At 49.6% G+C, this 26,876-nt stretch overlaps 1 protein-coding gene across 16 annotated transcripts in view; it reads left to right on the top strand.

The window, feature by feature from the left end:
* Window positions 1-26,876, top strand: part of TLN2 (talin 2) — a 430,586-nt gene that overhangs the window by 365,841 nt on the left and 37,869 nt on the right. For 14 of the 16 annotated variants that reach the window (XM_064570358.1, XM_064570361.1, XM_064570366.1 and 11 more), the window contains 8 exons: window positions 1,058-1,159; window positions 3,595-3,714; window positions 10,756-10,902; window positions 17,194-17,360; window positions 18,271-18,454; window positions 21,548-21,673; window positions 21,877-21,993; window positions 24,265-24,450. In XM_064570358.1, the coding sequence (XP_064426428.1) occupies window positions 1,058-1,159; window positions 3,595-3,714; window positions 10,756-10,902; window positions 17,194-17,360; window positions 18,271-18,454; window positions 21,548-21,673; window positions 21,877-21,993; window positions 24,265-24,450 (1,149 nt within the window). The remainder of the gene's footprint in view (window positions 1-1,057; window positions 1,160-3,594; window positions 3,715-10,755; window positions 10,903-17,193; window positions 17,361-18,270; window positions 18,455-21,547; window positions 21,674-21,876; window positions 21,994-24,264; window positions 24,451-26,876) is intronic. The other 2 variants (XM_064570365.1, XM_064570364.1) reach the window with 2 other exon arrangements.

The following is a 26,876-nucleotide window of genomic DNA, read 5'->3' as shown; positions in this document are numbered from 1 at the left end:
ATTTCAAGGTTCTTCATCGGACAGCTCAGCTTCATTCCCACTGCTCTCAACAGCCCCCTCTTGTGTTCACTATACTCCTTCTTCCTGTATTCATTTCTCCTTATTTTGTCTCCTCACCTGGAATACCATTCAGCAGTCAATGGTGACAGTAATGATAATGATGATGGTGAAGGTGTCGCCTTTTTCTTCATCATGGTCATCACTGACATTATCATCATTTTCTTCATCATCCTGGTTGTCATCTCCTCTTTCACATAGCTCTTGGCCAGGTATGGTCTCAGTTGATGTGTACTCCAACCTTCCGATGCTAAGAAGTTTCCAGTGAAGGACCTGAGATTCAGAATTTAAGCAACCAGCTTGAGGCCCATTCATAAGCCCTGGAACCAGGCCTCAAATAGAAGTCTTCTGAACCAATATGTCCCCAATCCTTCGAGGGACAGAGCCACTGTCCCACTGGCCCCAGCTCTTCCCCCAACAGTGATCTCTCCCGTCTCTCAATTGCTATTGCTCTCAGAGTCAGATGAGCCACAAATCATTCCTAGTGCTTCCAGTTCCTTGTCTTCCCCAACTTAGATCAGAAGCGAGGGTTCCAGGGTACAGACCTCTGTGGACTGCACCATTCCTAGGGAAGCCCTTCACGATAGAGATTCCGCCTCCTCTCCCGGCTCATCTTCTGCCATTCTGTGCTCCCCTAGATGTGTCTGGCCCATGCCCACCGCCATGTGCTTGAACTCTAATCCACTTCTTGGGACCCCTTCCCTACCTTTTATATGTAGCGGACTCCTCCCCTGCTAAGACCTGGCAGAAATGTCATTCCTCTGGAATGCCCTCTGTCTCCTCTCAGACAAGGCTTGGGGCCCCCTTGCCTGTGTACCCCAAGTGCTGTCTTTGCACCTCTGTTAAAGTCCTTATCACCAAAGCTGGGGGATGCTGTTGCCTCTAAACCAAAGAAATTCTGTGGGCGTCTCCATTTTTCAAAGTTCCCGATTCTAATAAGTCCAGTGCACACTTCAACTGTCCTCTCCTGACATGTGGGTTCTTTTTCTCTCCTCTCTAGCTGGATGAAGGCACTCCTCCAGAACCAAAGGGAACATTTGTCGATTATCAGACGACTGTGGTTAAATATTCCAAAGCCATTGCAGTGACAGCTCAGGAAATGGTAAGAGGAAAAGAGCTGCCCCACCCACTGTCGGTTGCATTGGTGTCCACCACTACCACCACTGAGTCTTCAAGTCGGGGTCTGTGTGGGACAGAGACTACCCCGTGTTTCTAGTTCCTTCTGGGCCCCAGCTCTGTCCTTTATCTGTGGTCTCTCTGGCTGCCTGTGGCCTAGACACCCCCATCCACTGGAGCTCTTGTTTCATGGAAAAGCTGCAAGAGGGAATTACAGATAATTGAGACTTGGGCATGAGGACAGGGGAGCAGAGGAGGGAGAGAAAATGAGAAGGAAGTTAGAGGTAAGGGGAAGGGAGAAAAATCCTATTCACCTCGCAAAGGACTTGAGGTGTTTTTATAAAGTTACATACAAGAGAAGACATGTGGGGTGGAATAGAGATTGTCTAATGGAATCAAGTTACAGTCCTTGGACAGAGAGATATGCCAGTCTTTCAGGCAAAATGAAACAGCATGGTTATATAAAGACAATTTCCCTGACAACAGAAGGCATGTAACTTTTGGAGGTAATTTTCAATTTTTCTTTTTTTTTTTTTTGCTAAGAGGTATTGCCATCAGAATTGTATTACATGCATCTTTAGATAAAAACGGCATTGAGAGACAGAGAATGCTATCCTGATAGATTAAAAAGTTGCACAAAAGATGACAAAGGGTGTCCTCACAGAATAAATAGGGGTATGTCATAAGAAATTTCCTCTTAACCTTCGAAGGCTCAGATGACACGGAATAAAATTTGGGAAGATGCCCCTCTGCTGCTGCCACACGAGGCTAGTTGAGAGTTGAAGCGGTCCCCTGGCTGGAGGGACCACACTGAGCCGTGCGCTGTTCCTGCCCCCACCCCAGGCCGGCACCTCGGGGTGATTCTGTCATGTAGTCGTGTGTCCACTAGAGGTTGAGCTTGGACCACAAAGGCTTCCCTGGCCCCTGCTCTTTCTTAGAAACTCTGTGATTGTGCCAGGTTTGCTGTTGCTTAAAAGGACTTGGGCCAGGAAGGGGAATAGCAGCAGTGCCCATCTCAGGGACTAAAAGAGCTGGAGTCAGGCCCCAGCTGGTTCTGCTCCGGGGGAGTCCAGGGCAGGACGCAGGTCCGATCAGGCAGCCCCATGGTGCCAAGTGCTCTGAGCAGGGAGCACAGCGCCGCAGGAGGTGAAAATATTTGGAGTGGCCTCCTCGTGTTTCTGGAGTATCTCCTGGGCTAGATTCTCAGCAGGCCCATCTTAAGTCTTGATGCCCATGCTCTTCAGGAGCCCAGCCGGGGGTTGCATGGCTGCTGCTAGGTTAGCTGGCCTGGGCCCTGAGTGGGCAAGGGTCCCGCTTCGCCATGTCAGGTTGCCCCAGAATCGCTGTGTTCTGCATGGCAGGACTCAAACGAAGGAGCGCTAGGCGCAGCCTCCCTCTCTCGGGGTTCAGCGTGGGTTCCTTGGGAACCACGCCTACACCTGAAAGCCTGTGACATTTCCTGGTAAACGTGCCTTAGACGACTACATGTTCCCATCCAGCCTCTGTGGATATGGAGCCATTTAAAACATTTTTTTTAAGCCCTTTAAAGTCAAGGTCTTCTAATGCCACCAAGAGAGAGAAGGGGTATGGCAGGAGGGATCCTCTTACTCAGGAGGGACAAGGACACCTTTCTGGGCGGCAGTTAAAACTACTGTTCAGAGCACTAAGAGGCGTTTTGTCGGAGGAAAAAGAAAATCTAGAAACTAGTGTGTTAGCTAGGTAGGATAAATTTAGGTAAGTTTTTCTATGATGCAGGCAGAAAATACTAAATATCCTAATAAGGAAAAGGCAGAGCTCAACCATTTAGGCTACAGTGGACTCTTAACCAAATTTGTGGCTGAACCCTTGTTATCCTTTGGCACAAATTGATTATAAATGTGTATTCTCTTTGAATATCTTCCTCCCAGATATTGGGCTCACCCATCACTTCTCAGTCATGATTTCCCTAACAGCCCTATCCTCATGCCCTCTTGCCCGGGTGGGACCTGCTTCTGGGTTCCCAGAGACCAGGTCAGCAGCAGAATGTGACCAGGGATGGGCACTGCCTGAGGCCCACGCCCCCTGCGTTCCCCAAGGGAAATCTCATGGTGACCCGCGGGGCCGGGCCGGCTGGGGCTGCCACGCTCACCTCCCAGAGTGGGCCATGAGGGCCTGCCCAGCCTGAGCCTAGCATGTCGCCCACTGGCCCCGCCAGGACCTGCTGGCCTGAGAGGGGCCCTGGCCTGTTGTGCACATCGCAGCATGGGCTTCGCTTGAATTGCCCTCTCCAGCCCCAAATGCAAGTCCAGAGCTTAAAAGTGAATGAAACCCTTTGGCTTCCAGTGGTATTAACACATGGTTCTCATGCTTTTTTCCGTGTGTGTGTGTGTGTGTGTGTGTGTGTGTGTGTGTGTGTGTGTCTTGCTTGTTTTCTTTTTCCAGATGACTAAGTCGGTTACTAACCCGGAGGAGTTGGGAGGACTGGCTTCACAAATGACCAGTGACTATGGGCACCTGGCTCTCCAGGGCCAGATGGCAGCAGCCACGGCGGAGCCAGAGGAGGTCTGCCACCATAAGCCCCTGTTCTCAGATGCACATGCACACTGGTTACCCACTCCTGGGGGGTTCTTGATAGCTTAGCTCCCCCCTAGAAGTTCCCAGCCTGATAAGTTCCCACCGCTGTCCCGCCAGCCCCCCAGGTACAGACCCGGTGGCCCCGGGCTGTGCTCAGAGCCCACTGTCCTTTCTGAGGCCCGCAGATGGAGAGCTGGGTCCACCTGGGGAAGTGGGCTTCCAGGCAGACGCCCTCCGTTGAGACTGTCCAGCCAGGTTGCCTGTCTCCCAGCCCATTGCCCGGCTCCCAGAGCGCAACACACACTGCCATCTTCCTCTTGCTTAGTGCATCCTCCTCAGGGATTTTCCTGTTCTCCAAAGGCTCCCAGCAGTATTGGAAGAGCCAAGTATGGGAGTTAACTGCCCCGATCTGAGAAAGGGCTGGGTAGCCTACTTTTGTGACACAAAGTCTTACCCAACTATTGTTGGTAACTTTCTACAAACCGTCCCCCATATCTTCTGTGGACTCCTCTTCATTACCTGCCTGTCTTCCCTAAACTCGCTTTCCTTAGTGGCCAAACACAGACTTCGCCTCAGAACGCCTACACCTGTAAGAGTCTTAATTTGGCCCAAGTGTGGTCCCAGAGGCCCCTTTCTAAGAGCCCCCTGTCCTGTCTGCTACACCTGAGTAATCTAGTGATCCCCCAGGAAGCAAGCGGGCCGGCTGGAGCGGCGCATGCCCGATCACACCCAGGCCAATGTTAGCACATACAAGGTGCCCTGTGCCCAGCTCCCGCATGGCTCCTTAGAGACACAGAGCTCCGTCTGGAATAAAGAATAGGGGAGTAGATTGCAGGGACGCTGGGGAGATGAAGGTGACTGCATTCTGTGACATGCAGCGGGCCATGTATTAAGCACAAATCCTGTTGATGATATTCCTAAATGAAGCGGGCTGTCGGGGGGGACGGCTGCGACCGGTCTTCCCTTCTCCTTGCAGTGACAGTCTGTGTCCCCAGGCCCCTTAGTGCCGGGTCTGCCAGGAGTCCATCCGAAGCACGTCTTCACAAAGACTCCCAGAGATGATACAGAAATGACCCAAAACAAAATCCCTTGCTAACATATGTCATAACAACGCATGTAAACAGGAGTTTCATATGTATGCACTTGCATACATATATATCTAGCATGGGATGACGTAGGTTTCTAACAGTGCCTGCACTTTGAGATTTTAGTATGGTTGAGTATTTAGGCTGCAGCATGAATAATTCTGTTTGTAATGAGTCTGTGAAGTCACTACCCAGAAAGAAAAATCATCAGAACCCACCCACCCCACCCCGCCCCTGCCCCAATCAGGATTCTGTGTAATGTTGAATTTCCTCAACAAGCCTAAGGGAACTTACGTTACAGGAAGGAACAATCTGGACAAAAGGAAGAAGTGTTAGGCTTTGCGGGATGGAAAAACAAAGAGGCTGTGGGGAGGGTTTGGATCTCTGTTTCCAGAAATCTTTAAAAAATGGAATCTAGATCCATCAGGTCAGTTCAGACGTTGACTGGCCTGAGTTACTGAGTGAAGAGCCCATGATCTGTGGAGACTTTTCCACATTTGAGTTCTTAGAGCTCCCCAGCCCACGTGTGAAACAAGTAGATTTTCTCCCTGCAACCCAGACCGTGAAGCAAAATACAAAATAATGTCAGAGCAGCCAGGAAAGGAAAGGTACCGCTGAAAGCCCCACACGAGATTACTTTAGTCCCTGGCCTCACGTCTGTAGCAGCTGACATTTTCATTAAGGTTCTCCCTTTACACCATTGCATCTTGAGTTCTATTTCACATTCCAGACACAGGAGCACTGTGACCTGGAGCAAAAAGGGGCAGAGAGAATATACAATTACCAGTGGCTTGCTAAGGAAAATTCTTTGTGTGCATTTGCCAGACAGATATTTAGGGGAAAACTGAGAAGGTCGGGGAGATCCCTAAAGCAATGTAGTTTTTTTATTCCAAGACTGTGGAATTAGTTTTCTCGCCAAGAGGGCCCCACATCACAGCATGTGAAAGTATTTCTATCGAGGGCAGGGAAGAAGCTGCTCCCTCCTCGCTCCAGTCCTGCAGGCTGCCGTGCCGAGTCAGCGTTTTGGTCTTTTCCAGATTGTGACAACTACAGGAGAAGCCCAAGGTCTGCCCTCTGAACACCAAGCAGGAGCTTTATCTGCTGCTTTTTTCAGGGAAAACTCAAACTCCCGTTAACACCACTGTGAAAACTCCTTTTTTTCAGGAAAGTCAAAACCCTTAGGCCACTTCCCAATCAAAGATCCCTGTTCTCTTTTTTAAAAAAAAGAAGGAATTGGAGATCCTCTGAGCCACCAGTGCTAAATATAAATGCTGGGGGGGGGGGTGCGGGGGAGATCTAGTGACTACGGCTTTGTCTCTGAGGGAACTCTGCCGTGACCGCGTGTAATACTGCGTGTCTTCAAAGCTGGTAGGAACATTTGTCGCGAGCCCATGGCAAGAACCACAGCCTTTTCCCAAACATGAGATGGGTGTCTACCGTGGAATTCTCTAAAACTTTCCGCTCCGAGACACACTTTCTGTAGGTGGAAAGTGATGCCCTGTTTCTGTTCTGTGCTCATGATTCTTTCCCTTCCATGTTTTTTTTTTTTTTTTTTCTTTTTAAGGAGAAACTGTAAAGCCTGTCAGCCAACATCCACTATTGCTTTTCAGCATTCGCAGGCTCTCCAGGCGAATGATATTTGACCTGGTTTTAGATGTGATTGTTTTGAAAGCCTGAGACAAATGTGTACATTTTCTTTAGTTTTAGGCAGTAAAGAAGATCAGTATTTCTGAGACTCCCTCCAAGTGAAATTTGATCCAAAACTTCATCAAGGCCAGACTTCCAATTTCCCCCAGGACGTAAAAGCAGGAGACAATGGCCATTTGGGCAGGAAGGGAATTGAGGGTTTTTCTTGACGTTCGAGTCATGCTTTACTGCAGTCGCCAATTTAAAACCCCAAGTTGAATGTCTGAGCAACATTCCTTTATAATACACACTGGTTGGTGGTTAAGTCAGATCACCCTAGGGGCTGGACAGATTTGCTGAGAAACTTAGTGTTACTTTGAGAAGTTAGCCTTTTTAAAGCCCTTATCTTTTTGAATACAGTCTTAAAAATGCATTCCCTCTCTCAGATGTTCCTCCAGCAGTACAGAATGTTCTGGGAAATTGCAGTAAGAATGTGTTGTTTCTGTTGTCCCCTTTAAGTGCCTGCCCTAGCTGTCCCAGGTACCCGTGGAAAAGAATAATCAGAGAGATGTTCATCAAGTCCACACCACAGATCAGATCCATGCTGGGGGCTGTCCCATGTACCCTCACAACTCCACAATCCTTGGTTCTGCCCCATTTCACAGGTTAGCAAACTGAGGCTCAGGGAACTTAGTTAAATGGTCCAAGAGCACACAGCTACAAGAGTCAGTGTGGAAGCCGCTTGAAATAACTTTTTGGAATAAATGAAGTTTCAAGTAAGTAAAGAAGTAAACATGGCAACGTCAGGATTCAAACCCAGGGTATCACAGCCTTTACTCCTTCCCCCTCACCCCCCAACCTACCCCTTGTCACAGCATTCATGTGGCATTTCCTACCTTGAGATGTGTTCACACATACCTTTCATTTGCTCCATCAGCCCTGGGTAGTAGAGCAGGTTCTGTTCCATTTCGCAGGTGAGGGAACAAAGGCCCAGGAGGTTAGCTGGCTCACCCAGGGAGTCGATGGCCAGGGAGGGGCTGGGCCAGAAGCAGAGCCCGTGGGCTTTCCTGCTGCCCGTGCTGCCCACGGGGGTGAAGAGCTGAAGGCAGGCCTGGGGCTGGCATCTTGGATCCCTCCCCTTCCTATTGCATTCAGCCCTCTTAGCCTGTGAAAACAAGTGAAGCCTATTTCAACATGTCCTTCATGATACCAATCCTTCCGCATGCTGTCCAACTAGGACTGCGCAGCCAAGCATATAGGAGGATTGCGTGGCCAAACCTCAAGGTGGCCTCCGGGCACCAAGAAGGTAATCATGTGACCAGGACCAAGCCCTGGGTTGTCCAAGAACCCCAAGGGCTCTGTATAACTCTTGCCTTATATTAGGCTTATCCCTTTGCTCTCTGGTGCTAGTCTTTGTCGGTGCTTCCTACCTGGAGTCTCCTCCCTAATGACCACTGTCCCAACTCTGCAGTGCATTTGCAGGATCCTTTGCTGCATGCATGGTGTCCCCTCCAAGGAAGGGGCTGAGCATCAGGACGTTGGGGTGTTTTTCATAGCAGGGCCTCTCGCAAGGGGGCTGAAGGAGCATGAGAGTGTCATTGAGGATGTGTCATGTTTGCCCATAGGTTTCAGGCTTGAGTCAGTGGAAGAGTAGGTCCCTTCACCCTCGCACCTCCAGGGCCATTTGGGAGTGACTTAAGATGCCTGTGCTTGCCCCAGTGCCCACCATTGTGTGGACAGGAAGCTCAGGTGTGGTTCTAAGCAAGGAGCAGAAGTGGGACACCGAGCCTGGTCCTTCCTAGCACAGGGGTTTCCCACCTTACTCTTCTGAGCCCTGGGAGGCGCTTTGCAAGTTCTGCACGTTTGACTCAAGGCTCACTTTTTAAACATAATTGAACTATTTTTAAAACTCTTAGGAAAAACGGTGTGTGTTTTTGAGTAAACTCTGGGCCAGGCCAGTGATAACCCACTGGGGGCCGCCAGCACCTTACCGTGGGCCACTGGGTGATTTCATGCAGACCTCAGGCTGATGCCGCTTCTCCCTGCTAGGGTTCGGGGCCTACAGGAAAACCTGTACGGACATAACAGGATTTTCTCAACACCGCAGCCCAAGCAAAATGCAGAAATGAGGCGGTGGCTGAGGCTGTTATCAGGCTCCAGAATCTGACTTTTAAACTTTGATTAACTTAATCTCATTGTTGACTTTTTATTGAGTCAAGGACATAAACTTTAACTCATAAAGGAAGGGTATACTAATAACACATTGTATCAATTTTACATGTTGAGTTTCCAGGAGAGATTTGGTAGGCGGGGGTTGGGGGGTGCAGGGATGGTACCAATGCTAAGTGGGGAAAAAACGAAATTAGTAAACACTGATCTGATGGGTAGAGCGACCTGGGTGCTCATCTGGCTTTGCCAGACACTGGCTGTGTGATCTTGGGCCAATCACATCACTTCTCTGAACCTTCACAGTCTCTTCATTTGTCAGCGAGGAGGTTGAACTAGTAAGGTCAGTTTTATTTTGAAATTCTGTTTCTTCTTCCATTTGCCCCCTACCTGGCTCTCCCAGCCGTGCCTGTCACTTAGAGACCTGTGGTCATCCTTGACACAGAGCTCTTGCCTGTGGATTAGCTCTGATCCTCGAGTGTGTAGGGATCGGAAAAGGCTCAAGAGCCAGGATGAGTTTTCAGCTTTCATGGGGCATCCCCCAGCTTCAGCCGGGCCTTGTGTTTAAGCCACTAGACATGCCCAGCAAACAGCTACATTTGGGTGTTTCCGCTGGGTGGTTGAACTGGAGTGCCTCTCCCCTCCTCAGTGGTAGACCTGTTTGCAGAGCTGCCAGCTTATAGGATCTTCATGTTGTATTTCACCTGGAGATGGTCCACAGGCAGCCCTCCCTGATTGTGAGGCTTTGGCAGCACCCCCAAAAGAGCCAAAGCTCCACCTTCTGCATCAGGAGAATTTTCCATTAAATGGATTTTTTTTTTTTAAGATTTTATTTATTTGACAGAGGCTGAGAGCACAAGTAGGGGGAGAAGCAGGCTGGGACTTGATCCCAGGAGCCTGGGATCATGACCTGAGCCAAAGACAGATGCTTAACCAACGGAGCCACCCAGGCGCCCCTGTTAAATGGATTTTAAATATCCTTTGGGCCTTAAGGGGATAAGGGAATTACTTTTTTCCCTAAAAGCATGATGTGTTTCAATAATAGAGTTAACATTTGCAGCCCCCTTCACTACCCCAATCCCCCCCTGCCTTAAACTACTCAACTAGGACAATGCTGGAAGATAGCACCCCGGTGGTCCAGATCTCCCAGCTTTTACTCAGGATACCTGAGATCTTAGTAGTTGTTCTTGGTAGATGCTGGAAGGAGAAGCCACAGCTTCTTGCTATCATGGAGTCTTGGAAATAACACTTATTAACTAAAGCTTAAGGTGTTTTGCTTTTAGTTGCTTACCTGGGCTGGAGGACAGATTGTTTATGGCAGCTGTATTGATCAGACCAAAATGAAAATTGATGTGAACAGCCAGAGGAATGCAAACTTTGGGAGGTAGAATTTATTAGGCCTTAAAGAGACAGCTGACAGCCTGTCCATCATGGAGCTCATTTGGGTTCTTTTAGGCAAAGTACCTTTTATAATCACACAAGTCAGCGGTCATTAACAGAATGTGTGCCTGCTGAGCCTTTAGCTCTAAAAATATAGAAACCACAACCTGGCCGGATAGAAAGGAAGCCTGGGCCCAGCAAGGTGGCTCTCACCACGGGACACAGCTGAGGAAGGGGGTGTTCTGCTTATAAATATACCAATTTTGCAGGAACCTGAATGCTTTATGCTTCTTACCAAAGCTATCTATTTTGAACTTATAATTACTCTCTAGAGCTGCTGTGCAGAATAAATGAAAGTAAATGCAATCCCTTCTCAGGAGAGGCCCCGACACACAGCAGGAGCTCAATAAATGCATGAATGACTAATAATTACCGCCTCCCCCCCCCGAGTTCTTCTAACTAACATTTCCGTCAGGTGGCTAGGGATGCAAGTAAACAGTACACCAGAAAAGGTAACAAATATCAGAAAGGCATTAGGCTAAGATGATGAGACACAGGCTTGCTTCCTGGGGACCGTGGACATTTTACAGGCTCTAAAAAGGGAAGTAAAATCAACCAAATTCCATACTCCACCAAGCACAGACTCCTAACAGCAATGGAATTTTCCTAGCCAGGCTCCCATAGGATGTAGAAGAAATTTTCCACGTAGGGAAGCCCTCGATGGCAGAATCCATCATGCCTCTCCTTCCCCACCCCGGGCTTGCCTCCACAGATCGGCTTCCAGATTCGCACTCGTGTGCAGGACCTGGGCCATGGCTGCATCTTCCTGGTGCAGAAGGCGGGGGCCCTCCAGGTGTGCCCCACAGACAGCTACACCAAGAGGGAGCTCATCGAGTGTGCCCGCGCAGTCACAGAGAAGGTAAGGAGCAGCCCTCGGGCCCCACGCCGCCACAGTAATCCACACTGGCCCTCGGTGGCCCACTGTGACCAGGGATATCAGCGGGAAGCTAAGCCAAAGATGATCCAGTCAGGGATTCCCCAGGGATGGGGTGATTCATAGCCCTGAGACACTGAGAGGGACTGTCCCTCAAAAGTCAGGGCCCCCACGGTGCACTTTGTTGATGGGCTTTCCTACAGACAGACTGGACAGACCGTAGCAAAGTCACATGAGCACCAGGAGCCCCTCCCTGCAACCCCTTTTGACACTCGTCCCCTGGGCTTCCTTCTCTGGGAGGCTCCCAGGTGCTGGGCCCTGGGAAGGACCTAAAGCTCTCTTAGTGTGACCTCTTTCCTCCCAGAAGAGACCGTGAAGTGGGGAAGCGTTGAGCACCCCGCCCGAAGTGGCCCAGCACCATGGTCGAGAGAGCAGGAGCCCGTCGGAGGTGGAGAGAATCCTATACGTAGCGTAGTGCGTGGGGCTCTGGGGTCTCAGCGAAGTGACCTCCCCCTCCCGAGCCTGCAGAATGAGCCCAGGGAAAGACAATGCCGGGCCCGTAGGGTTAGGAAACTGGAATGCGGTGGTGTGTGTAGAAGTGCTTGGCACAGGGCCAAACACACGGTTCACCGTGGCCGACATCCTGGCTGTGGCTGTCTGTAAGCCATCCTCCGATGCTCTTCTCCCACAGGGTTCCCTGCTGGACAAAGCCCGTCCTCAGCATCCCTTCATTCCCGGCGCTCCCTTACACCCCCCACAGGATACTCGTCTCCTGTCTGGCTTGTTTCTCCAAGTCCTTTTTCAGGACAGCTGTCCTCCAGACCACTCAAAGTGCAAGCTGAAGCATCGGTGCTTTGCTGGCTTTTCCCCTCCCTTCACTCGGGTCCCCAGGACATAGAGCTGTGCCCTGTTTAGAAGCTGGCAACAGGACTTGGGCGGGCGGGGGACCCCTCACCTGGCAGCTGCCGCTGCAGAGGCCACTCTGTACCTGGCCCCGCGCCGAGGCCGAGCGACGTCTGGCCGTCTCCTGCAGCCCACAGGCCTGCCCAGGCCTCCTTGGACTCCACGGGATGAGGCAATCCATCTCTGAGCTGGAGGAAGGCATTCTCCCTCCTTTCAAAGCCCTTCCTTGTTGTCGAAGTTACTCTGGCCAAGCTCCCCTGTCAAAGACCTTAGAACTGGCACCTGAAGGAGGGAAGGCGGGGGTCCAAGCTGCATGATGTTGGCCAGTGGGACCAAGCAACATGACCTTGCTGAGTTGTTCTCCGTCTCTGCTTCTCCCGGCAGAGGTGTCCCTTAGGACACCTGGAGGAGGCTCAAAAGCAGGGAATCGGCTGTTCAGACTAAACTAGCCTTTTCGGTGCTTTCTTGCTCCGTGTTCCTGCCTTGCCCTCTCTACCTGGTGTGTCTTTCTCACGTGGCTTGGTTGTGTCTGTAACTTCCCACCAGCCGTGAGCCCTTGACTTGCTCACCTTTGTGTCCTCATCCCCTAGGGACTAGTAGCCGCTCAATAAACTGCTGACTTGTGCGCCTTTTGTAGCAGGCGGGACACTGTTTCTGGACTCTCTCTCTTTCGGTCTGGCTGAGAACGTCCCTCCCAGACTTGGGATTCCTTGTCTTGGCCTTTGTCACCTGTCCTCTGGGAGTTCTTTCCAGAAACTGGATACTTCATTCCCAGGCCAGCTCTGTGCCATCCTGACTTTTCCTGGTGGGACATAGTAGCATTTAACTCCAGGAGGGAGGATCAGGCAAATAAGGAAGAGAAACCAATCCTTGTGGGCTGGTCTTGGGACGTGGCAGGTGCTCAGGAAGTGGGCCCCCCGCCCTGCCTGCTAGGCTGTGTCCACCACCTCTGCTCAGATCTGAGCAGCACAGAAGGAAGAGAGCATACAAACTCTCTGCCCCTCACTGATGCTGTAACTCCTCGGTCCTGGTCAGTGTGTTTTTAAACAACGCATTCACAGAATATTTTCAGACTCTTCTTTGGGTCAGCCATGGTCAAGGATGGTGGGTGTGTGCATAGAGATGAATAGGACAACTCCAGATGGTCTCCAGACTCAAGAGTCTCCAGTTGCTCGCCAGATGCATGCTGTTTTAACCTGTGCTAAATGGGCTGTCCTGAGGGCAGAGACAGCAGCAACTGTGGAATCCTCAGGAGGCACAGCTATGACTCTGGATGAGGACTTTGAGCTGGCTTTTGCAGGATGAGCCAGTTGGTAGCTGGAGAACAGGGAGGGGGCGTTGCAGGCAGGGGGCAGATACACCGCAGGAGGGGCAGGGGATGTTTGGGGAAGTGAGGAGCAGGCTGATGTGGCAAGAATGTCATGGGAGGCCAGAAAAGTTGAACTGGTTGTGCAAGGAGCTCATCTTCCCTTGACAGCAGGGGAGAATTGTACCCAAGGGTGTGGGGGAGTTAGCTTTGTGTTGTAGGAAAGTGTCTCTAGGAACAGTGGGGGTGTTCTGGAGGGGGTGATGGGTGGCAGCAAAGGGTTTCTGGCATGGAAGTCACTGGAGTGAACAGAGCCAACTTGCTGGACTCTCAGGTCACTGGAATTATTACTTAGGGGCAGGTGATAGCGCAAGGGAGCGTTTGGGTGGAGAGGTGACATATGCAGGTACGCTTCGGGCTCTAGCCACAATGGGGTCCACCCTGAAGCATTTCAAATCCAGAGGCAGCCAAGGGCAGGAATGATGAGTGTTAGCAGAAGGCTGTTCTACAGAAAACCTGATCAGAGGGGACAGAAATGGCCACACCTTTCATAGGAGCCTGAATTTGTCTCTGGTCCCAGAAACGTAATCCTATTAAAATTATCTGCTCTCGGGCGCCTGGGTGGCTCAGTTGGTTAAGCGACTGCCTTCGGCTCAGGTCATGATCCTGGAGTCCCGGGATCGAGTCCCGCATCAGGCTCCCTGCTCGGCGGGGGGTCTGCTTCGTCCTCTGACCCTATCCCCTCTCATGTGTTCTCTCTCTCTCATTCTCTCTCTCTCAAATAAATAAATAAAATCTTTAAAAAAAAAAAATAAATAAAAATAAAAATAAAAATAAAATTATCTGCTCTCTACTGATGACTTACTATGTGCCATGCTAGAGAATAGATATGCATCCCCCCCCCCCTTATTCCTCCCAGCAACCCTGATAGGCAAGAAATAATATCCCCATTTTACAGATGAGGAAACTAAGGTTGAACAGTTGCCCAAAGTCGTTTAGCCAGCAAATGATAATGCTGGTACTCAGCCTGAGATGTTGACACCAAAACATGTGTTAACCCATCAGCTGCATTGAGTCCCAGAGAGAAGATTCACTGTTCTTGTTTGTTTTTTACTTTTTCCCCTGGTTTTGAGATATAATTGATACACAGTACTGCAGAAGTTGAGGGTGTACAGCATGATGGTTTGTCTTTCATGTATTATATATAAAGTGATTACCACAATAAGTTTGGTTAACATCCATCATCTCGTGTAGATACAAAATAAATATACTTGTTTCTGGTGATGAGAACTCTTAAGATTTACTCTTAACACTGCTGCGCAATATATACGACAGTCAGTTGTAGTCATCATGTTGAACACTATCTCCCTAGTACTTAACTTATTTTGTAACTGGAAGTTTGTGCCTTTGAAGCATGTTTGTTCAATCCACACCTTCCCTCCCACCAGAAAACTGCTCCCTTTTGCTATAGGGTTGGTTGGTTGGGCTTTGTTTTGTTTTGTTTTTCATTTTTATTTGATGCATTCAAACAAACAAAAAAGTTCAGCCATTTCTCCTAACTCCCGTCCCCCACCTCTGGCAACTACCAGTCTGTTTTCCGTATCTACCAGCTTGGGTTTTTTGTTTTATTTTAGGTTCCACGTATAAAAGAGATCATATGGCATTTCTTTCTCTGACTGACTTCACTTAGCAAAATGAACTCGAGGTCTATCCATGTTGTCACAAATGGCAAAATTTCATTCTTCTTATGGCTGAATAATATCCTACTGGATAACATACACCATATTTTCTTTACCCATTCTTCCATCTGTGGACATTTCGGTTGCTTCCATAGATTAGCTGTTGTAAATAATGATGCAGTGAACGTAGAGGTACATATCTTTTTGAGTTAGAATTTGTTTTCTTCAGGTAAGTATCCAGACCTGCATTTGCTGGATCCTATGGTAGTTCTGTTGGTAGTTTTTTGAGGAACCCCCATATTGTTTCCACAGGGGCTGTGCCAATTTACATTCCCACCGACAGGGCACCAGGTTCCCTTTTCCCTGCATCTTTGCCAATACATGTTGTTGCTTGTCTTGATGATCTCCATGCCAGCAGGTGTGAGATGATATCTCACTGTGGTTTTGATTTGCATTTTCTTAATATTTAATGATAATGAGCATCTTTTCATGTACTTGTTGTCCATCTGTTTGTCTTCTTTGGAAAAAATGTCTATTCAGCTCTTCTGCCCGTTTTTAATTGGGTTGTTTTTTTGCCATTGAGTTGTATGTATGCTTTATATATTTTCGATGTTAAGCCCTTAGCAGATATATGATTTGCAAATATTTTCTTTAATCAGTAAGTTGCTTTTTTCATTTTGCTGATGGTTTCCTTTGTTGTGCAGAAACTTTTTAGTTTCACATAGTCCCACTTGTTCATTCTTGCTTTTATTGGCTTTTGTTTTGGGTGTCAGATTCTAAAAATCATCACCAAGACCTATGTCAAGGAGGTTACTGCCTATGTTTTCTTCTAGGAGTTTTATGGTTTCAGGTCTTACATTCAAGTCTTTAATCCATTTTAAAGTTTTTGTGTTTATTTTTTGTATATACTGTAATTTTTGTGTATACTGTAAGGCAGTGGTCCAGTTTCATTTTTTTTTTTTTTTTTTTACATGTAGCTGTCCAATTTTCCCAACACCATTTGTTCAAGTGACTGTCCTTTCTCCGTTGTATGTTTGTGGCTCCTTTGTCATAAATTAATTGACTGTATATGCTTGGGTTTATTTCTGGGCTCTCTGTTCCATTGATCCACGTATCTGTTTTTTATACCAGTATCATACTGTTTTGATTCCTATAGCTTTGTAATATAGTTTTAAGTCAGGGAGCATGAGACCTCCAACTTTGTTCTTTCTCAAGATTGCTGTGGTTACTCAGGATCTTTTGTGGTCCTATAGAAATTTTAGGATTGTTTGTTGTATTTCTGTGAAAAATGTCATTGGAATTTTGATAGGGATTGTGTTGGATCTGTAGAAAGCTATCGGTAGTATGGACATCTTAACAATATTGATTCTTCCAGTCTGTGAGCATGGAATATCTTTCCATTTATTTGTGTTTTCTTCAACTTCTTTTTTTAACGTCTTGTAGTTTTCCATATGCAGGTCTCTCACCCCCTTGGTTAAATGTATTCCTAGGTATTTTATTCTTTTTGATGCAGTTGTATAAATGGGATTATTTTTTTAATTTCTCTGATAGTTCAGTATTAGCTTATAGAAACACAAAAGACTTCTGTGTGTTGATTTTGTATCCCTCAACTCTACTGAATTCATGGATTAGGGCCTGACAGTTTTTGATGGAGTCTTTAGGGTTTTCTGTATACTGTATGTCATCTGCAAATAGTGGAGGTTTTACTTCTTTCTTTCCAATTTGGATGCCTTTTATTTCTTTTAATTGCTGGATTGCTTTGGCTAGGGCTTCCAATACTCTGTTGAATAAAAGTGGCAAGGGTGGGGAATCTTTGTCTTATTCCTGATCTTAGAGGAAAAGCTTTGAGCTTTTCACCATTGAGTATGATGTTAGCTGTGGGTTTGTCATATGTAGCCTTTATTATGTTGAGATACGTTCCCTCCGTACCCACTTTGTTGAAAGTTTTTATTATCAATGGGTGTTGAATTTTGTCAAATGCTTTTTCTATATCTATTGAGATGATCATAAGATTTTTATCCTTTATTGATGTATCACACTGGCTGATCTGTGGGTGTTGAATCATCCTTGCATTCCTGGAGTAAATCCCACTTGATGATGGTGTATGATCCTTCTAATGTATTGTCAAATTCAGTGCCCTAATATTTTTTTGAGGATTTTTGTACTATGTTCATCAAGCGTGTTGGCCTATAATTTTCTTTTCTTGTGGCACCCTTGTCTGGTTTTGGTATCAGGGTAATTTTGGCTTTATAAATGAGTTTGGAAGAATTCCATCCTTTCCTATTTTTTGAGTGGGGTTTTTTTTTCAGTGATACTTGAGCCTGAAAATCTTTGGGTTACATTTTCTCCATTTCCCCATTCACCCTGACATCCCCTGTCTGCCTACAGGTGTCCTTGGTGCTATCAGCTCTGCAGGCTGGGAACAAGGGGACCCAGGCATGCATCACAGCCGCCACCGCTGTGTCTGGGATTATAGCCGACCTGGACACCACCATCATGTTTGCGACCGCGGGGACCCTGAATTCAGAGAACAACGAGACCTTTGCAGACCACAGGTATGGGGGTGGAGGTCATCCTGGGGGCTCCTGGATGGGGAGAGATTTAGCCCGGCCTGATGGACTTGGGAGACTCTGCCCAGGAGCCAGGCATGCGGTTAAGCATTTTGATTTCAATAAGATGCTCAAGGGGAGAAAGTGAACCACATAATCAAAACAAGCCCTATTTGCCAACTGTAAACACATAGTCATGTTCCAGCTTTGTGCCTTGGCAGCCTCAATCCAGCCTGCTCTGGCAGAGGACAGCTTTTTGATCTTCTACTTTCCAAGCTAGAGAGATATGCCTCTGATTTGCTCCCAGCCCCAGCGGGAGTGGGAGTGGCCAGGACAGGCCCATTTAGCTGTGACATAAAGGAGAGTGGGGCCCTGAGCCTGCTGTCTGTCCCACGCTGGCTCCTCAGGCCCTGCTCCTGGAGGCTGGTGCTGGGGTCTCCATCTGCCACTGGAGAGTCCTCCCCTATAGCCTTGCCGCATACCCAGTACCTTTCTTCCTCTCTCTTTAGTCCCAGAACTGGGCTAGGGAGGAGATTACCAATGCTGTCACCCACTCCACGATGCAGCCCTGTGGGTTCTGATGACCTTGCAGCTCTCTGTAGCTGTGAAGTATTTAGGGGGAACCAGAGGAAAGAAGCTGACCTCTCACTGAGCTACAGGGTTGGGGGAAGAGGGCCAAACTGGTGGGCCTGAATCTTTCACTGAAGTTTACTATTAATCGACTCCGTGGATACCGGGCTGACTCTCCTCTTCCCGTTTTCCTACATAAGACAGTGAGCACCCCGATAAGGAAGGGGAAATCCATCATCTCTGTTCTTTAAAGCCCTTTAACAAAAAATCCCTTAGGGAGGGTTTCTTTGCTTCCTAACTACCAGTAGCCAAGCTCTGCCCTTTGTCCCTCTCCCCGCTTTCTCAGGGAGAACATTCTGAAGACAGCCAAGGCCTTGGTGGAAGACACGAAGCTGCTGGTGTCGGGGGCTGCGTCCACGCCAGACAAGCTGGCCCAGGCAGCGCAGTCGTCAGCGGCCACCATCACACAGCTCGCTGAGGTGGTCAAGCTGGGGGCCGCCAGCCTGGGCTCTGATGACCCCGAGACACAGGTACCGGTGGGGGTGGGGGTGCATCCGCCGTTTGGGGTCTGGCTGGAGAGTGGCGCAGACGGTGGTGGCGGCTCTGGGGGTAGAGATGACTGGTGAACAGTTGAGCACAGTGAGCATTTGGATATAAGAGCGAGGGAGCGGGCCAGGAGGGACTCTACATCACAGGTGAGATCAGCGAGTGGACGGTGGCTCCGGAGGGAGAGCAGGCTTGGCTGGGAGGTGAATTCAGGTGAGTTCAGTGCTGGAGAGAACACAGGTAGAACTAGAGAGGGGGCATAAGCCTGCACGGGTATGGGGGTATGGATTCAGGGGTTGTTGCCGTACAGACGGTGACTGCAACCACAGGAGAGGGAGAGCATGGGGCGAGAGGAAAAGGAGGGTTCAAGGCAGAGCTGAGGAAGCCACTGTTTAAGACCACAGTAAGGAGAAAGAGATGCCTAGGGAGATGGAGAAGCAACAGCAACGGGTAGGAGGAAAGCCAGGGCTCCTGACGTTAAGAGTGGGGGGGGTGTTTCAACCCACCAGAGACACAGCTGAGTTGTCAAGGGGCTCTTGGTGGGGAGTGGCCAGGTGAGGGTAAAGAGAGGAAGCCAGTGTGTATAGACAGCACTTGAGAGGGGGAGGGGAGAGAGGAGCTGGGGCTAGGGTAGGGCTCTGTGCTCCTATAACTCTGCTTTGGATTTAACCATGTCACTGATGTTACCTGCCTGCTCCTTCATCCTCAGCCTGGGCCCCCAGCTCCTCAGGGACAGCACCCACAGTTTACTGATCTTTGGAAGCTAAGCACCCAGCACAGCACAGTGGATGTTCCACAAAGATGTACTCAGCTGTTACTGAACACAGAGCCGGCCAGGGCCACCAATAGCAGACTCTCCTCATTCCCAAGGGCAGAACCTAAAACCCATCTGCTCTGTCTATCCCAGCACCGTCAGATGGCACACACCTCAGTTTTTACTGCTTAAACCACACTCCATTAACTCGTCTCTGGCCCACGGGGACGAAACTGGATAGGAAGCTGCCTACCATCCAGTGCCCAGGCTGACGACAGTTACTGTTGTGGTTCACACAAGGCCACCAGCTTTGCTGCCGTGTGGCCATGACCCTCCTCTGCCCGACATCCTCCAGTGGAGCAGAGCTCCGTGAGGAAACGTTCCACGTGTGGCCATTTTACTCCTCCTGCCCGATTTCTCTCTGATAACATCCAAGCTCAGATTGGCTGCCCTCTGGAATTCGAAGCATTCACACAAATCCCTGCCTGTGGTATTGTTCTTACCCCCATGGAGGAAGGCAAAGCTTGAAAGCGCTCAGTGGGGTTGGAATCCACTCTCTCTGAGCCTGGCGCCACTTGAGGAAAAGTGAACAGGCCGAGGAGCGTTTAAATCTTTGAACACAGAAAAGTGTATCAAATTGTTTAGAGTCTCAACGCCCAAATGGTCTAGATGTCCACTAGAGCTTCTAGGAGACTTCTAGTGGAAAATACCCCTCACAAAAATGTGCCTACTCGCCAGCCAGTTCCTAGTGACCAGGGACAGGACCGTGCACGCTGGGTGTTGGCAGCAACCTCTGCTTGCTGTCCCTTGCTCTCCACTCGCTGCTGTGATGGCCGGAAGCAGGCAGTGTGAGGTCCTTACCCGTCGGCCCTTCCTCAAGAGCCCCATCACGCGCTGACCTGCCCTGTGGTTTCAGAGGTTCCCTGCGCCCTGGGGGTGAGAAGGCACAGGACAGAGCTGGAGAGGGTGGGAGGAGCAGAGGCGAAGTGTCACTGGGCTCTTAGCCATCAGGGACACGAGTTTCTGATGGGTTTTCATGTACGTTATGCCGTCACCCTCGCAGCCCTGCAGTGAGACAGGGCTGGTGCTGCTAATGCCATTTGTATGTGAGGAGCCAGAGCCCTAGAGCGTAAGCGAGTGTGAAGGTTAAGACCACGACCCTTGGGATCACACTGACTAGCGTGTGAATCCCAGGCCCTCGGGGTGTGGACGGGAGCATCATAGTTACCACTTGGAATGGCAGTGGCGAGGATGAAGCAAGGTCATGGGTGGCATGCGTGGCTCAGCACCTGGAACGCTGCACTCAGTAAAGGGAAACTGTCGCTGTTACCAAAGTAGGAGTTAAGACTTAAATGTAAGGCAGGTCTTGTCATGTCATCCTGAAGTATGGCTGGGGCTTCAGACCCCAGGTCCAGCACCTGGAAAGATGGCCTGTGGTCTCTGCTCAATGATAAGAATGGAGATACCGTATTCTTTCCAGTGTTATTAGGGTGTGTACCTGACCATTCGGTCATTCCGTGAGTATTTCCTGAGAGCCCGTGATGTGCCAGACCCTGTTCTGAGTGCAAAACACACCAGGCAGAAGTGCAGGCTGGCTGTCCTCGAGCTTACCTCCACTTCGGGGAAGAAGACCGTAGTTCCACATACTGATAAGTGCTATAAAGAAAACAGGACACGCTGATGGAATTTCAGGTTGGGGGTGGTAGGGAAAGGTCTCTGAGGGCCTGACATGTGAGCTGAGACCTGACTGATGAGAAGAGCCAGGTTCCAGACAGAGAGAGGAACAAGAGCAGAGGCCCTGAAGTAGGAATGAGTGGGATTTGCCTTGGGGAAGAAAGACAGACCCATCTGCCTGTCGCATGTTAAGTAGGTCACAGAATCCTAGGAACCAAAGCCGGAGATGCCGGCGGGCTGCTGCAGAGGTCTTGCAGGCCAGGGTGTAAGGCTAGTGTTTGGTTCTCCATGGTTTTGGTTACCAATTCAGGGTGTCTGTGAGTGGTGTTGGCTCTCAGAGGTCTGCTTCGCTGCCTGCATCCTTTCCTAGGTGACTTGTCATCAGAGCTGCCAGCCAGGAGGTGTTTGAACATGCTGAGCATACATGGGTTGTGTATTCTGGCTCAGTGTCAGTGTCCGTTGGGGAGACTCCTGCATCAGCATCTTCAGGGGTGGCTCCTGGAGAGTCTGCCTTGCTGCAGGCTTGAGAGCTGCAGAGATAGAGACCTGCCTCCCAGATGCCTGCACCTGGCCCCCAGGCTGTGTGCTCTTGGTGAGACCAGCAGGTGACTGCTGGGGCTACTCACCTGGGCTCTCTGCTTTCTTTCAGGTGGTGTTGATCAATGCCATCAAAGACGTGGCCAAGGCCCTTTCAGATCTGATCGGCGCCACCAAGGGAGCTGCCAGCAAGCCTGCTGATGACCCCTCCATGTACCAGCTCAAGGGGGCTGCCAAGGTAGAGGGGGGCCCCAAGTCAGGGGCAGGTGTGGAGGGAGAGTTGTATAGTGAGAGAAACAAGAATAATGGGAGCGTATGCATCTGAGCTCCTTCCTCACTTCGCAGTGGTTTTGCTCATGGCATCAGATCTGGAACTAAAAGGAGCGGGAAGTGGACCTCAGTGTGCTCCTCACTTTCTCTCGGCCTCTCCTTCCTGTGCAGGTGATGGTGACCAATGTCACCTCCCTCCTCAAGACTGTAAAGGCGGTGGAGGACGAGGCCACCCGGGGCACACGGGCGCTTGAGGCCACAATTGAGTACATGAAACAGGAGCTCACGGTAAGGAGCCAGCAGCCACCTCCCTCGGGCACCCCTGTGCAAGAGCTGACCCCAAAACACTTCTCTGAGATGTGTAGCAGAAAGAGGTTTTACCTAGAGTGCCTGAGCGAGGGCGGCCCGCTCACCTACCTGCTGGGAACTTTGTATCCTTGAGGCCCCGTGCATAACTGACCGTATCAGAGTTTGGCTACAATTGATTTGGAATTAAGAAATTAATTAAAATGTATCATGTAGGACTCTTCAGGTTTAATTCCACTAAGATCGGAGCATGAAACCAAAGCATTACAGAAGATTCCTGGCGAAGGGAAAACTCCTTGTGACTGTTTGCTCTCACCTTGAACTTAAATGGTGTGTCTGCAGCACAGAGCGACACACAGCACCTCCTGATTCCCATTGTTGTCAGCAACAGCTCACATCGCTGCCCACATACAGATTCTGGTGTTTGAGGTTCCCTAGCAGAGAAACCTGGATGCCTTTACCTGAGACACTTCCCTTTAAAATTCAGCATCCTTCTGTTGGCGATCCTTGTGATCTCAGAGAGATTGCCCATGTGTTCTGTCTTGCCTTGTTCCAGCGTCGTAGAGTGAGGGTGTCCTGGTGCCTGTGATCTGGATACTGTCCCTGTTCTTTTGATCCCGTGATGGTTATGGATTGACTCATCCTAATCCCTAGAAATAAAAATATGCTGAACATGAGTGGTTTCGAACGAAGATTTCTTTCTCGGAGGAGGTCTGATCATAGATTCAAGTTCTCTTTCGGGGCGGGGAGTGGGGGTCCTGCCTTTGCTGCCAGTTATTCTGCATCTATAGAGGGTCACCTAGGAAGGCTGAAAGCCCCTGTGGATCAGCAATAGAAACCAGCAGTTCTTTTGGGGTTTGGTGATGGAGCCTTGGGTTCTCTTGTCCTGTTTTTAATGAAACCAGTCTTGGTCGGCGTTATACTTGGTTCTCACACAAAGAAGAAACTAAAAGTTGTAGGCTGTGTCTTTAAGCCCTGCTGCCTGACGCTTACCTGCCTACATTAGCTAGATGTTTCCTATCGAAAGTCTGGCCCCACATTCTGGGAGGTGTGGGTGGGACTAGTGGTGGCAGTAGAGGAGATTGGAAATTCAGAGCTCTCCTGGAAAGTTACACATAGTCAACCTCCGTGTACCAGTGTGGTCTGGCATTGACTCGGGTTGTGTGTTTCTGTGGACATAGGAAGTTTCCAAAGGAACATGGGCCACATGGGCCACATTATTGTGAAGGGCTCCATACACGTGGCATCCATTCCACTAAGCATTCAGCTTAACTGTAGCTGCCCATTTCTAGGGGGGTGGTCATGTTTGATGCTGCTTAACCCATGGCAGGGATGCTGGCTTGGGTTCTCCCCTTTGCCCCAGGAGAAACTACCTGACTGAAAGGTGGTTGCCTAGGGCTGAAGACAGAGCGGCCCCCAGTTGGTCCAGGAGTCCTCCTTGTGGGGGGACAGCTGCACATTGAACATACAGCCCTGGCACCAGTCACTCGTGTTAGAGAGACAAGACAGATGGGCTTGAAGCAGAAATGGCTGCCTTGATTGACAGGTGGAATTTTAAAGTGGGATATTCACTTACCATGGTTAAATTATTTCAGCTTCTCTAGAGGGGTGTGTGTGTGAGTGTATGTGTGTGTGTGTGTGTGTAGTTTTAAATAATTCACAGTGTCACTGTGGCGCATTCGACATGAACGCCTCCACACAATTATGCAGTTATATTTGTAAGACAGACTAAGAATAGAAGAAACCGAACGCTCCATTTCCCTCAGCCCCACACCCTCTTAAAGAGAGAGAGGTGAGTTCACAGGGATGTATCCAGGGTCCATCCTGTGCAGGAACTGGCATCAGAACTGCGGAGTTTCTGGGAGCTACTGAAGCACTGGTGGGGAGGGTCAAGATCGGGGAAGCCACACGACTGCCTGCCCCAGGAGAGTTTACAAGTACCCGGCGTCTCTCTGTGCAGACGAACGCGTTAATGCTGTATCCATGTCTCCCTCACCCTCATCGTCTTGTGACCATGAGTCCTTGAGTACAGGTGTGCAAGGCTGATCTGTGCTAGATTCTTGAAAGCAAGAATAATATTACTCAAATTAAATTTCTAATTTCCTGCCATTTGACGGTTTCTTCCTGTGGCTGGCGCCGTTCTCAGACAGTGAGCAGTAGCCCAATCGGAAAAGAATAAATTATTTTTGTCCTGCCTTTTTTTGGTGGTGGTGGTGGTTGTTTTTTTCACCTGTTGTATTTCTTAACTTCCAGGTGTTCCAGTCCAAAGAGGTACCTGAAAAGACCTCATCACCTGAAGAATCGATAAGGATGACGAAAGGCATCACCATGGCGACAGCCAAAGCCGTGGCCGCAGGGAACTCTTGCAGACAGGAGGACGTGATCGCCACCGCCAACCTGAGCCGGAAAGCCGTGTCCGATATGCTGACGGCTTGTAAGGTAAAGGCCTTGGCGTTGTTTTGGGCGGATCGGTAATGCTCGGTCGTGACTGAGTTTTTGGGTTAGCCTGGAGAAAGGGAGGGGCCGGCCACATGGAGAAGGGAGCAGCTCGGTACCTTACGCTCAGCAAGTAGACGCGTGCTGGAGGTGTGTACACATCTGCCCGGCAGGGGCGGGGGCGGGGGGGTGACTCTCGAGCATAGTTTTAGGTTTGAGAGGGGATGGCGCTGGTCCGCTGACTATCCCTCCCATGTTTCCTCTTCCTGAGTAGGCAGATTCCTTCTTAGCAAGGGCGTAGGGGAGGCCACTCTGACAGAGGCAGAGGGCCTGTGGCATTTTGTTCCTGGCCCTCTGAACGAAAATTGCATCCCGCTTCTGCCCGACCCCTTTCCTGCCTCCGTAGGTCAGCATTCTGTGCTAGGAGGGGTGCTGCTGTAACTGGGTGAGGACGTGAGTCGGAGGAACAAAACAGAACCTTGGGAAACAAACTGCCTTCTTCCTCTCTGTGCCTAGATGTTTTGCAGAAACTCCTCTGATCCTTGGCTAGACAAGCGGGGTGGCTGTCCTGAGCCCAACCTTGGTGAGGGAGCTGGTGGGACCTGAGTTTTAGAAGCTTTATTTCTTTATCTCTAAGGAAAGTGAGCTGTAAGAGCCCCCCACCCCCACTGAGCACCCCACCCCAGACCTTCACCCTTCTGGGGACAGCCATGTCCCAAGGACTCTGGCTTCCGCTCAGTGATGGATTGATAACCCCCGACCATGGTGAGCAGGTGGGGATAAGTCACAGAAGTTACAGAAGCAGCTGGGGTCTGAGGAGACGGGGCCATTCTTAGTGGTGAAATCAGTTGTGTGGGAGAGCTCATGCAAGGTCCAACTGATGGCCTCTCGGGGATCCTCAGGGCAAGTAAGATGGGTTCGAGGTAACTGGGTAGTGGGAGGGTGCGGCAGCTGGCCTGAAGGGATGGGCGTGTGAGGGCAGAGCGTGGGGGGGCTGGGGAAAGGGGAAGAGGGTGGCAAGGCGGGAGGGATGCTTTCATGGGGGGCCACGTGTGCTGGGCCAGGGAGTTTAGACCCTCCTGAGGCCACGGGTATTTGCAATTAGGATTGCAGTTGGGATCTGCCCTCTCAGAAGTGACAACTCCCAGAGGGGTTACCACCTCCGTCAGAGAACAATACTTACTTAGCAGGATAGGCCTGAATGCCACCATGGTGTGCATGCAGGGCGCCTCACCGTTGTGGAAGGCTCTCCTGCAGATTCTGTCTTTTGATCCTGGATGGGAAGGGCAAGGGGAGTGATCCCAATTTGATGGATGATGAAACAGGCTTGGCGAGATTACATGGCATGACCATGGTCACACAGCTCTTTACTCTCAGAACTAGAACTGAAACCAGGTCCTCTGGTTCCATGGCCCGTCTGTTTCTGCTGCCCATGGCCTCCCAGCCATTAATGCTTAAGGACACTGAGGTTGATGAGTGACTGGTGCTTTGTCTCCATGTTACAGACATGAAATGAAAAGGGGAAATTAAACGGATTAAGGTGAGACTGGAAGGTAGCTCAGATTTTCAAGTCTGTTTGTAATGCACATAGCCCCATTCTCAGGGGAGGAGGGCAAGGATCCAGGTACAGGCGCCATTTGCCCAGCGTCTGCTCCTCTCTCTTGTCCTGCCCCCAGATCAGGCCATCCTGACTTGGCGGGACAAAATAACAGCCAGAGCTTCATACCTCAAAGCCAGACTTGGATGACAAGAGTCAGTGCTGAGCCCTGAGACTGCTGTTAGGATAGGACTTACTCAGCCGACTTACTGACATTGGCATTTCCTTCGGTCCCCGTCCTTTTGCAGAAAGAAATGAGGCCGCTTGCCAGAAAGGAATATATAGAAAACCAAGGGTACTGAGTGGTGGATCGAAAAGAAACCCTTAGATCCAGGCAGAGGGCCAAGTTGCCCTGTTGGAGCCCTGCCTTTGGGGCTGAGCAGGGTGGCTAAGCCAAAAATGGAAGTGCAGTGAGTTACCTCCTGGCTCATTTTCAGAGGATTGCACTAATTCCTCAGGTGGAGAAAGGGCTTCCCTACACCCTAAATTCATTCTCCTGTCTGTTTCTTGGTCTTACTTTTGTGTGCCTATGTATGTCTGCATTAGATACAATACAGTCAACTGTTACAACTGATGTCATATGGCTGTTTCTATGTTGGAATGAGTTATTATAACAGAGTCCTTAATGACCACTAATACTCTGTGAATGAGTATAATCTTACCCTATTATCAGATATTTAGGTTGTCTGCATTTTTTATCTGTACTTTAAACTCTACTGCCATGAACATCTTTGGGCATACCTGTTTTTTCTGTGCTTTGGATAATTTCCTTAGGCAGGACTCCCAGGAGTAGAATTAGTCAGATGGTAGGACATTTTGATTCTTGCCAGAT

This window comes from Mirounga angustirostris, unplaced genomic scaffold (assembly GCF_029215605.1).
Source record: "Mirounga angustirostris isolate CCGP_5_RB_7025 unplaced genomic scaffold, mMirAng1.0.hap1 SCAF_9, whole genome shotgun sequence".
In the NCBI taxonomy this organism is placed as follows: Eukaryota; Metazoa; Chordata; class Mammalia; order Carnivora; family Phocidae; genus Mirounga; species Mirounga angustirostris.
Note: the sequence above shows the minus strand (reverse complement) of the source record. Positions and strands in the feature narration are given on the sequence as shown.